Source organism: Aythya ferina (assembly GCF_964211825.1).
Source record: "Aythya ferina genome assembly, chromosome: 8".
Classification (NCBI taxonomy): domain Eukaryota; kingdom Metazoa; phylum Chordata; class Aves; order Anseriformes; family Anatidae; genus Aythya; species Aythya ferina.
Genome location: NC_140304.1, coordinates 26,681,464 through 26,694,029, shown reverse-complemented (window position 1 = coordinate 26,694,029; position 12,566 = coordinate 26,681,464). Strand labels below are relative to the sequence as shown.

Genomic DNA, 12,566 nt, shown 5'->3' with positions numbered 1-12,566 from the left:
TATATATACATATACAAGTATATTCATATATATATATATATACACACACGCCTATATTCATATATATATAAAAAAAATCACTAAAATATGCATACATACATATTCATTCTTAACATTTCTTTCTGGACATTGTGCTTTCCTTGTTGATGTGTCTGTCTTTTCCTTACCTCTTTGCACCGTTTCCTGCAGCAGGTGCCTCTGGGGCTGTGTTGACCTTGCTCTCTGCATGGTGAAAAACTTCTCATGGTGCTGTTCCTTGTGCATGGGGGGGAAGTCCAGTGGACAATCTTTACTGGACCGAGAGACAGTCTCCTATGATGCCTGGTGTATGCTCTGAATGATATATTGTTGCTCTGGCTTAAGCAAATCTGTGATAAAATATAGCAGTTAGGGAAAAACAGGTAAAATGGCCCAAAATTTTCATCCCCAAATGACCCCCTCTCCCCCCATCTAAAATTGCTTTTGATGTGGTTGATTGTAATGTTTCAAAGGCAGTAGCTGGTAGCAACTGGGAAGAAAAGCAGCAGTGAATTAAAGAAGATTTGAAGAGATAAAAATGGTAATTTATAGGTGAGAAAGTCTGATTAGAGATGTTGTTACTTTTTAGTTAATGAAATGACCTATCTAGTCAAATTGGATAATTCTCATAGTGAGATATTTTTTCTTTATTGTCAGTTTAGCAGAATCTCTCTCTTTCCTCAGTGTAAATGAAACGGCAATTTTAGCATTCTTAATTGGTTTGGTTCTTTTCCACAGTAACAAGTGAACTGAAAAAATACTGCTTATGAACAGGTTATGAACTTAAGTCTAAAACCCATGCACCGTCTGCATCAAATAAAAAGTAGCTAATGAAACAGTGTTCAGTTTCTAATTTCACAGAGAACTGATGTTGCTTTAAGGTGTAGTTCCTGTGTGGAATGCATGCAGTGAAAGAATATTAGTAATGAGAAGCGGAGGTCATTTGTGGTTGAATGGTGTGTCTGTACTCAGTGACAGAATGCATAGCCAAAACTATATATTATAACAAGTTCCATTGAAAGCAATAGTAGAAGTGTAGGAAAATGTTAAAATGGCTTCTTTTAAATAATCTTTTTGTTCCCAGATAAATCTGAAGGTGAAGTAGAGGTAATGTGTAACACACTTGCAGTGATTCATAAGAAAGTTAGGCACTAGGAAGAATAGGAAATATTAACAGTAAATTTTTAATGCAGTAACTTAACTCATGCAAGGAGAGGTGAATTAAGCAAATTAAGCTACAGGTGCCAAGTGGGTATTATTTAAGAACAGCTAAGTTTGTCTAAGATAAAAATAAAAGAAAACCCAGAAAGACAAGATTTTTGCTGTCTAGCTGTTCCTCCTGGTGACATGTGCAGGTGTCACTTGTTAGACTTCTGTGAGCTTCTTTCTGGCTGTGGAGTCATGTATCTCATTCATTTCTCTGATGTATTCCAAAATTCAGGCAGAAATGATATCCTCCATCATCTAGAATACTTTGTTCATCATGGATTATTTTTTTCTTTGTACTTGATACGAAAGCTGACCCTGTACTTCTTCTGTTACCCCTGTTAGCTCTGCTTCTCTCCATTATGACAGTTTAAAAATTCACATGAAAGCCCTATAGTTTTGTTCCATTTTCCTCCTTTTTTCCAAGCCTACACTTTCTTTATCACATTTCTTTCAATGAATTTATCTCAGCCGGGAATATGAGATTTCTAGCAGTCAAGTTCTCCTTATAGTTCCATTTCTTAGAGCCTTACAAATGTAAACAAATGATTAAAATTACACTCAAATACACAAAGTAACTATGGGAACTCTGGAGCACAGCTTATTTTTTGATGCCTTTGTGTCAGACAATGCTCTGTGTCAAGACTCTTTTTTTCCTTGGAAAGAGGGTGTTTGAAATTGGATGCTTTTGTTACATAATGTCTCCTTCCAATGGTTTGTCCTCAAAACTACTCAATTCACTGCAGTGTGACAGTTCTCCACTAGCTCAGGTTGTAGGGAGCTATATTGGTAGTTCTGAAAAATGAATTCAATTTCTGTCAACAGAAAGAATAAATGTGCATCTGTGCAGGTAGTCATGGATTACTGCATTGTCATAAGCCATTATGGGAATGTGGATATGGTAAACTTAAGAGAGAGCGCTGTCATCATGAACTGGAGAAGATCAGGTAGAGTAAATAGTCGCATAACCATCTATTGTCTGCAACACTCTGACAGGCTGGCACATTTTGTTTGTGGAAGGAAACTATGCTTTTCTAACCCTCACTGCATCTATCTAACCTCAAAATCCTGGTAGGCCAGCTAAGGAGGTAGGTTGTTTCTTTTCTACCCATAATGTCAGCACACATTCCTGATTCTCCTAGTTGCTGATGATAAAACTCAGCTTTGTTAGTTTTTATCCTCTTTTGTATAAGAGGAATAGATGGATACTACCACTTATTCTGAAATGTGTTCCTTGCAGTATTAAAGGATATTAATTCTATCTTCTTGTTGCCTAAAATATCCACATAGCCATGGGAAGTGAAAAGAAAATACCATTTGTATCAATCCAGTGTTTTGTAAATGGATTTGTTTTTCTTGCTATGATTTGGCGGGGGTGTTGTCAAGTTATCTGATTTATGGATTTTAGTAACCTAGAGACAACTCATCTCTTTCCTAATTTAACCAGCTGAGAAAAAGTTGACCTGTCTGCTAAAGAGTGTTTTTTTTTTTTTTGGCACGAATTCCAGAAAGCGCTGCAGCTTTTCGAGGGACTGGGTGATAAAGTGTTCTGCACAGTATAGTAATAGCAGAGGAGAAAAGAAATGCACGCATCCTTTAAAATACAATTGTTCTTAGCTTTCATTCTGAGCCTCTCTTGGTCATATGTACAAGTGAGGCTGGCCCAGGTCCTTTCCTGTAAAGCTGGTTTAACTGATTGATGTAAAAATAATGCTTTTGTAGATACTGGTGCTGTAATTCCTAATTACTTTTATTTTTTTTATTATTATTATTTTTTACCATGAGGAAACACTTTAAATCAATGAAAACACAGTGAAAGGGTCTTTTTGTGTTGTCTGATGCTACATCAACACCCACTTCAGATACAGAGTTGTGCTTTGGCTGCTACAAATTGTACAAGTCAAAACAGACTTGGATTGCAAAGTGTTCTCTGATCTTGTTGAGTGTAACTCCTGACCTCAGTTATTGCTGTGGATCCTAGTAGATAATCCTGATGTTTTTGCATTGCATAACTTTCCAGAAATTTAAAAGTATATGACAAATATTTTAAAAGATACCTCTGTGTTTGGCCATATCTGAGAGCTTCAGTTTTTACAAGCCTTAAGGAAATCATGCAAATTTTTCTAGTAAGTGTAAAAAGTCCCTATATCTCAGGGCCAAACGGAGACCCACAGAATAAATGACTTTCAGAGTTGTGCTGTGACTGGCACATGGGGGTTTTGGATATTTCTGAGTACTACTCAGTTGTTTTTTATGAAAAAGCACTACTAGATGGAGTTAAACATAGTAGGAAGAACTGAGCACTCTGGGTTACGATTAACAATATTTGCCCAGTTTCTCTGTATTCACTTCCGTGTGCGACAGCCTGGCATGCCTCATTCCCTCTGTTTTTTCTTGTCTTTTTTTAGATTACCTGTTCTTCTGGGAATTGCTTTTTCTACCCGTGCTTGAATGGCAGCTAGCAAAAATGGAGTCAGAATCCTGAACGTGGTGTTTGTGGATTAGGCTAGCACAAAAGCTGACAAAGAGGATAACAAAATTTGAGAGATTTGTCCTGTGATAGCTGGTCTACATTCTCACAGTTTTCCCTGTAACTTTGATTTATAGGGCCAAGCTATCACCTCATGCCTACATTTTGGGTGGGTTTGAGGATACAGCAGTGAGACCAGATAGGCAGTGATGGTGCTGGTTTCCCAGTGCAGTACCTGGTAAGAGCTGAGGCCGTCAGTGCTGTCAGTGGGCACCATTTGCCTGCGCTAAATTTGCTGCTGAAAGAATGAACCCACTATTGATCCGTATGGATCTGTGCTGCAACTGGAGAGCTATACGTTCAACATATGAACTTTCCTTTCAGTTTCCTCACTTTGGTAATGATTAGTGATGAGGGGCAAAAAAAGAACAGCATGAAGGATGCCTGTGTCTCAGAAGAATCTAACTGAATCAACATTAGTTTTCCTCCTGTTGTCTTGCCTGACCTGCAGGCCTATTATGGTAGTGACTGATGCCTGTGAACTTGGATTTTTAGCTAAGTCATAGCATCTGTTAAGTGTGAAGGATTAAATCATGACCTTCCCAGGTAGAACGGCCTCTACTTTACAGTGCTTTTCTAACCCTGGGGGTGTGGTGCAGAAATGTCTGATGTTAGGCATCTCAATCAAGCATGGCCCACTTCAAAACACATTAAATCAGCTTTAAAACATTTGCTGTGAATAGCAATAAATAAAAGGGTTGGTTTCTTATAGTACTTTTGGAAAAAAAAAAAAAAAAAGACAAAAACTCAGCAACCCACAAGAATTGGTCGAGAAAAGTAGCGACTAAAACTGCACGGGGAGAAAAGTCAAGCCCTCACCTTGTTGCCTTTGGCATTCTCATGTCAAATAGAGAATCAGGGCACACTGTGTGAGCTATGCAGAGGCAATGATTATCCTGACTTAAATAAGCATGGATGCTACTGTGAGAAGATTTGGCCAGTCACGCTCCAATCTTTTGAATGTTTTTATATTTGCAGCTTTACACTTAAATATTTTTTTTTTCTGGCTTGGGTGGGAAGAGGATTGCTATGAATATTTATAACAAATCACTCCTACCAGAGGACACATTAAGTCTTGCAGCATAACAAAACTGAATTACCATGAAATAAACTTTCTTAATTAAACCAATTAAATTCCTTCCCAGTATGTAATTTAGAAACTCTGATAAACCCTGGTTGAAAAGGTTTGTTCTAGCCTTAAGCTGGCCTAAGAAAGAGTGAACATCTGGCCTGTATATGAAAGGCCTATTTAGGCCTTAGGCAGTGTGCAAAACATTAGCTGCTGTCCACGGCATTGAATACTTTGTGTGGCCCCAGGGCTTTGCTAAAGGACGGTGGTATCATTAGGACACAATCATGTTTATGGAATATGCTGTAACTAAGATAAGTCAGTCCTCAGACTTGTACTGCAGCGCTTATAGCTGAATGAGAGATATTTTTGCTTTTTCACATTGTAGCTGTAATTCTACCAGAAGAGATGCATTTAAAAAAAATTATCTTACACTTTCTAAATGTTGATATTGGCAAGCAGCATGAGGTTTTACAAAATAGTCTTTCACATTTCTTTTCCATTTCACATTTCAATATTTTTGCAGGTACTGGTACCCACAGGGAGTATTCCTAGAACTCTTAAAAGATCTTTTTTAAGGCTACCATATAGAAACAATGCCTACACATCACTGCATGACTTCTGTAACGGGAACTGTCAGTAACGGGGATGGTAATCAATAGGAAAGAAATACTCAAAGTGTTTAATGTGTCTAGAGGAAAAATAAAGAAAACATAATGTGGCAAAACTATGAAAACTACTCTCCAAAATATTTTGGTTGGCCAAGGTCAGCGCCCTAATTTTGGGTAGTTAGCAGATTTACCCAGATTTGAAGAAAGACACGAACTGCCAGCACTGAGGATGTTTGTAACCGTTTCTCGTGAGTCTATCCCCCAGATGGGACACTTTGGGAAATGATATCGAGGAGGTCCTTCCCTTTTCCAGTGTGTCAGCAGGCGTGGGTCGGAGATACAGTTACCGAGTTTCCTGCTGATAACCAGCTTGGGTTGGGAGGGACCTTAAAGATCTCCTATTCCAACCCACTGCCATGGGCAGGGATGCCAACTGCCACATCAGCTGGGTGGCATAAGAGGTGTTTTGTTTTAGAAATATGTACTGTGCTGTTATACATCTGAAAGTGCAATAACTTCTGGTTTACATCTGGAAGCAGCTGTAATTATTGGCTCGGCCATTGGTTAAGGATCTCATTGTTGCCTCTCATCTTCTTCCTTCTGTAACTGCAAAGATCAACCAGCCGGTCAGTGAGGTGAAGCCATCACGAATCAAGGAGGATTTTGTTATTTGAGGGTTTCTGCTTTGAAGTCATGTTCTTGGTCTCTTTGCCAGAGTCTTAAATCCATTTTATTTAAGGGCACAATAAGAAGTGCCTTCTATTCAGTTTGTCCTCTATCCCCTTTCTTTCGGATTTTCTGTTTAAACATAAAGATTGGTAGTGTTAGAGCATTGTTCCTCTATTAAATAAACAGAGAAGCATGAAGAAATACAAGCAGGGAGAAGGAGTCCCCTTAATAAAGATATGGAGGAGAGCACATGTCAGTGGCTGGGGGGCCAGCTCAGCCCTCCTCAACTTCTCCCCTTATCCCTCCCACAAACAAAACAAAACCAACGAAAAGGAGAGCGAGAGAGGAGGAGAAAACAAAGATCTGTTAAGGGCTTTTGAAAGAAGCTGCCATTCCTTAGCTGACATTTTCATGCTTGTTTAGGAACAACTTTGTCAAGAGAGAGGAAACTTTAAGGTAAATGCAGGGACACTTGAAAATATGCTGTCATCTGAGATTGAAACATAATGTGACAACCAGTAGCCTGCTGCCTTAGGAGGAAGCTGAATGCTTCCATCGAGGAGATGCAGTGCCTCAAAACCCAGTACTTAAACACGGAAAATGCAGTGTTCACAATTTATTCTCAGAAGAGCCACATGTATGTGTACAAAACCCTGCCTGGTAAGAGAGAGAAACAGCTCTTACAGAAGGCTGGAGTCTTGCTCATTAGGATGCAATAGTGCTGGAAAAAAAATCTGTCAGCGTGCCAGAAATATTTCAGAGGAGAACTGCTACAATGGTCTGCTCTTTGCTAATCAGGAGATAGAAGGGATGAATATCCTCCTCTCAATAAATCTGTGATACATTTGATGAGAAATTAGTCTAGTTTCTACAAACTTAACTTATGCTGGTTTTATAACCATGGAGGTACTGAAATGCATAATGCCTGACACTGCCAAAGCTGATGAATGATTTACAAGTATCTTTCATTAATTTCTATCTTGCAGCTTGATTTGAAAAATACTGGCTTTTTCACTGTTCCTCAGGATGGGAAAATCATCCTGTTACTCGCAAAAAAATCCCCACATTTTGAACAAAATCATAAATAAATCTTAACAACTCTGCTGTTGTCTATTTCAGCTTGTTAAGCTCAGCAAATGCCTGAGACAGAATACAGTTGCATAGTCCAAAAGTATGCCTGATATAACTTGACATGTCTTAATATAAAAAGAATTTGTATTTCACCAGCCTATGTTTTCCCCACCAAATCTTGTCAATGATTTCCCTCAGCAAAACCAAGGTCAGTTTTTTGTTGTGTTTTATTTATTTACTTAGTTATTTATTTTTTAAAGAAAGGCTGGTCCTGCTCTGAGGCAAGCAGAGGCAAATACATCACAAACTGTTGTATGGTTTACATTTTGGATTCTTGCAGAGCTGTCTTGGAAAGTCTTGTATTCATTTATTACTGTTGTGCCATAATGCTATTTAAACATTATGAAAGAATTGCTTTCTCATGGAAAGAAATCATCTAACATGCACTTTGTTTCACTGACCAAATGATTGCAGGCAACCTCATGGATCATAAAATAATTGGATGCTGTCTAATTAAGTAAGCGTTATTGGTTACAGTGGCTTTTGATTCCCACTTCTGATCCCTCTCCTTTGCCTTAAGACTGCTGTGAAACACCTTTGATAAATGAGTTAAAGATGGCATGCAGACATCTTAAAATAACGGCAGACACCGAAATGACAGCAATAATATTTTTTATGGAAGATATCTTAAAGAGAACAGGAAATGTATATAAAAAAGGGTGTGGGGGGGGGATGATAAAAGGGTGATACATAGATAATCCAAACAGATGCACATTAACATGGCTTGTTTAAGCCAGCACCACCCCTTGTCTGTGCTAAAGGCTCCTGACAACTTTCTCTAGCCCTACTTGCCCTCTGCCTTGGGCTTGCCTTCCCTTTTCCCAGTTTCTGGCTGCTGCTGACTTCTTTCCTCATTGTCAAGAAATGCATCCTTGACTGTTCTCTTTCTTGAACCACTTTCATAGGTTGTATGTCATTGTATGCCTTCGTTACTGACTGCCTTCCATCCTAATTTGTACAGAATTGCCATGCTAATGGTAATTATCAGAATAACCAGAGTTATTTCAGTCATGTAACTGGGGAGTTTCAGGCAGAGAGCAGACGACTCCGCAGATGTACCAGTAACCTAACTCCCACTAAGGTATCTTTTGAGCAGGCCATGGGAGGGGCAGGAACTCTTGTTCCGAATTTCTCTTCTGCAATTATATTCTGGCTCAGGACCCAGTTCTGGTGGACTTTTTCCAAGATCTCAAGCAACCAGTTCTTGGCCAGCCTTCCATATCCAGCCTTCCTGATTTTTCTGTGTAGTTCTTAAGTCTTCTCAACATCCCAGCTTCCCTTGGCACTCGATGTTCATTTTTACTGACCCCACTTAGCAATTATCTTATTCTTTATTTCTCTTTTCCTATATTTCCTTCTTAATTATTTTGCCACTTCTTTATTTTGTCTGCTTTCTCTCTGGATGATCTTGTCCAGTCATATAATATCACCCGCTCTTGTTACATAGCTGGGACGCAGCTCTATTCCTCTGCTTCTCACTGGTCTCCATCCAATCCCATCTGCTTGTTTCTCTCTCTCTGACAATTGCTCCTGGGTATTATGCCATCAGCTTAAACTTAATTGTATGCCTTTCTTTCTCCATCTTCTCCTTGCATGTCATTGTCGACAATGACAATATTGACACCATCATTGTGACTTGCAACCTGAGGCAGGTTTGTTTTTGTTTTCTGAGATTCTGTGTTCTTCTGTTGCAACAGATAAGTCCTGTATAGAAACAATTACAACTAACAAACAAACACAGAAAACTATATAAAACTGGGAGCACGCTGACATGATGTAGAAGAGAACAGTGCTGTCGTACCACTTAAATTTCAGCAGATTATGCCTGTGGCAACCACAGTCAAAGAGAGAACTGTAAATGTGTTAAGTACGAGGACTTCAGATGCTTTCATTATTTAATTTAAGACTTTGGGAAGGCTAAGTCAAGTGGTTTGATGTTGTGCACAGTGTTATTCTAAATTAAGCAACATGTAATAAAGGAAGAGAAGGTACAAATTTGATTCCAGTAGTTCTTGTCCTTGCTAATTAATTCTGAGCATTGCATTAGAAGGGTTAGGGGATTGCTTGGTTTTGTTTGTTTTGTTTTAGACATGTTTCTTCATTTTATGAACACAAACTATTTTCAGAGTATTTGCCTTCTAAACCGTACTCTTAAATGTACAACTTCAGCCTCGCCAAGCTGGGGTGTGTTTTGATAATAAGAACTGAATTTGTCTTGACATCTTGTTTGGAATATTTCTAATCAAATATTAACATTAGCACTGCCACATGTCTCTGTTATTTCCTTTATCTTTTCACTCAGTCCCACAAGCCTTCTCTAGATAAGAATAACACTAATGCATTACTTAAGAGTTCTTTTACTGGAAAGCCTAAATAATATAGAGCCCAGAATGAGCAGCAGCTATGGATTTCTGCAGAAGAAGCATGTTTAAAATTCTCCCAAAAGAGACAGACCCTGTGGAGACTGACTTCATTCTTTGGCTTACGTATCTGTGTGTCAGTAATGATACGGGAAGGGCTCAGCAGTGACAAATAACTTTAATAGATATGGAAAAATCACTGTTTTATTGGGATTATGTGACAAAATTGAAAGTAAAACAGAATGTTTGATGTTGCTATAAATCTTTAATGAACGTTCCATGTTTTTGTGATGTGTCAAAGATAGGCAAATGCAAGCCTTTGCTTACACTAATAGGGAAGCAGAGACAGGTTTTGCATTTTAAACGTGGTCAAAAAGGAGAAGAATAAGGGTTAAGTGGTACTGTAAATTTGCCTTGTGTGCATAGAGACAGCCTTGACATGGCTACAGTATGGATGGAGGGAGGTGAGGATGGCTAGGCTGTACAGCTAGCTGGGAGCCTCTCCTTGTTGCTGGTGCCCAAGGCATGTATGATGCCCAGCACCAAGAGAACAGGAAGGCTGCCTGCCTTTCTCTTCGTTATTCCCCTTGCCTCCACCAAAAAGCCTGTGCGTGAGATATGTGAGTTAAACGTCTTTCGTGTCCTTAAGTTCTCCCTTCGTCCGTGTTTGAATCAATGTGTTATACTTAATTATTTACCGTTTGAATGCCTGTGTTTGAAGTGCACAGCCCTGAGTCTGCTTTTTGTAAGAGACTGCTGAAACCACACCGGATCCCATTTTCTCTCTTCCGCAGTACCAGTGGTCAGATGGTCTGTCGCATCTTGTAGGCTTAACAGTTTTGCTGATAAATCTAACTCGATGCTAATGGATGTGCTGTAATACAATATGGAACAGAAGCTAGGACCCCGTGGCCTGTCATGGACCATGTAATTTATGACTGAAACATCTCAGATATTTATGCTGACAAGAGAAATACTTGATATTTCCTGCTAATGTGCTAGCCCACTCTTCTGATTCTAGATGATTTTTTGGCCTATTTTATTCTGTCTCCTTTACCATTCCTGCCATCTACTCTGTCACTCAGAGCTGCCAGGGCTCTTTTGCTTCTGCTGCCCCATTTATTTTAACAGAGAGAGCAACTGGATGACTGCAATGGTTTGCCTGGAAATAAAATAGATTCTCTCATCAGTTAAAGCCAACACTGGTATCCTTCTAAAAGTAATGATATGTTCCAACTTCACATGACTGGGCACAATTTAGAAATCAGAGTGAAATTCTCTGGCCAACATAATGTTGGAAACTGGACTGGAGAACAGACAGTCCCTGGAGCCCCCAAAATCTATGAAAACATGTCAATCTTTTCTTCAGATGTAGTCACTTTTGCTCTCCGAAGCTGGCATTAGAACTTGCATTTCTTCTATTTGCATTAATCCTAAGAAGCCTCTGTAAAAATATTGATTTGCAATTTCTTTTCCATATAGACTGTAAATATTTTTTTTTTCCCTCTCTCATTTCTGATGCCCTCTTGTGTGGTTCCAGCAATGTATAGATGGAGTGGCTTGGATTGGTAAAGCAGCAGTTTTCACTTGATTTCCATTTTATTATTTGAAAGAGTAGCCAATAATTTGGCACATTCTTTTTTTTAAAAAAAGAAAATATGACATGAATTTCACCTTTTTAACACATTGTTCTAAGAATGAAAGAAACCTGGCTATGTCACAATAGGGATAGGCAAGCATTGCACAATATTTGATAATCTTTTCTGTGTTAAATTCTGCTTTTCTTTTAAAATAAGACAAGGACCACACTGTGTTAAAGCATGGTTGTGCAGGAACGTTAATCTTCTTTTCTTTTAAATTGTGTGTTACTAATGTCTCCCAAATTTTTGCTTGCTTTTTGCTTGTATTCATCAATGTTCTAATGGTTTCATAAAGTACAAATCCTCACTGCATTTTAACCATCAGTCATGTGTACAAAAATCCTTTAATTTTACCCTGCATAGACACTGAAATAAAGAGGAAATTACATATTTAAAAATAAAATAGGACAACAGAATTCAAAATTGCATCAGCCTCAATTTGTTTATATGAGCATGAAAGGGAAGAGGGGGAGACTTATCCGTTGGGACTGTAAATGGCACCTCCTGCTGCGGTATTAAATTCACCATTTGCAACCTCCTGTGCTTCTCTGAGTGTAGAGGGTGGCGCCTGACTTCTTGGCGCCAGAGAGTCAGCAAAGGTGTCTAATAGATGCAGACACAGAGATGAGGGCTGCTTACTTAACCTTGCCCCAGCTCAGCCCCACTGGGGACAGCCAGCTGATCCCCCCAGCCTCGCTCAGGAGAGCGAGGAGGCTCCAGAAGCAGTTTATGGCTTTAATAATTTACATATCCTCCGTTAATCTCCCTTACAAGCAAGCAATTAGTTGGGGAATATTCATACTGCCTTGATATATATTTTTTATATACTGATCAATTAGTGGGAAAGTAATGAGGTCATAGACTAGCAGGTGTGACTATTAATCTTTGCTCTTGAGAAAAATACTTTTGTATTTCTCGGTAAAAAGAAACAACAGATTTATTTATTTATTTACTTATTTTTGTGTTTTCCGATACTGTTTAGCATTTCCTAAAAACACTTTAAGCCAGATACTCGATACCGAGTTTGATCATCAAGACTCTCACCACACAAGCGTGTGTTTAAGAGGCTTGAAGCAGGATTGCTCATGTGAGTAAACTTATTCAGACACATAAATCTTTGCAGGACTGGGTTCCTTAGTGATTTAGGATGAAGTACCATTGGAAAAAAAAAAATGTTTGTTCTGTTGCACCTGCATGATGCAGCAGATATTGTGAGAGCACCATTAGCTACTTAACGTACCAACTAACGACTGGCAGGCTTAAACGAGTGTAGCTGAATAGCGGGCAGCCTGGTCCAGGAGGGTTAATGACACCAAATGGCTTAGTTGGTAC

The 12,566-nt window shown here is 38.9% G+C and overlaps 1 protein-coding gene across 13 annotated transcripts in view; it reads left to right on the top strand.

Annotated features, from left to right (window-relative positions):
- LOC311440270 (uncharacterized protein) overlaps nucleotides 1–12,566 on the top strand; it is a 145,118-nt gene that overhangs the window by 29,464 nt on the left and 103,088 nt on the right. For 6 of the 13 annotated variants that reach the window (XR_014695296.1, XR_014695297.1, XR_014695299.1 and 3 more), the window contains one exon: nucleotides 3,633–4,518. The exons of 6 other annotated variants lie outside the window; for them this stretch is intronic. Coding sequence is in view for 2 of the 7 variants with exons in the window: in XM_084526937.1 (XP_084383063.1) it covers nucleotides 3,633–3,675 (43 nt within the window). In the remaining 5 variants the exon portion in view is untranslated. Of the gene's footprint in view, nucleotides 1–2,220; nucleotides 2,313–3,632; nucleotides 4,519–12,566 lie in introns of those variants that run through there. One more of the 13 variants, XR_014695298.1, reaches the window with a different exon arrangement.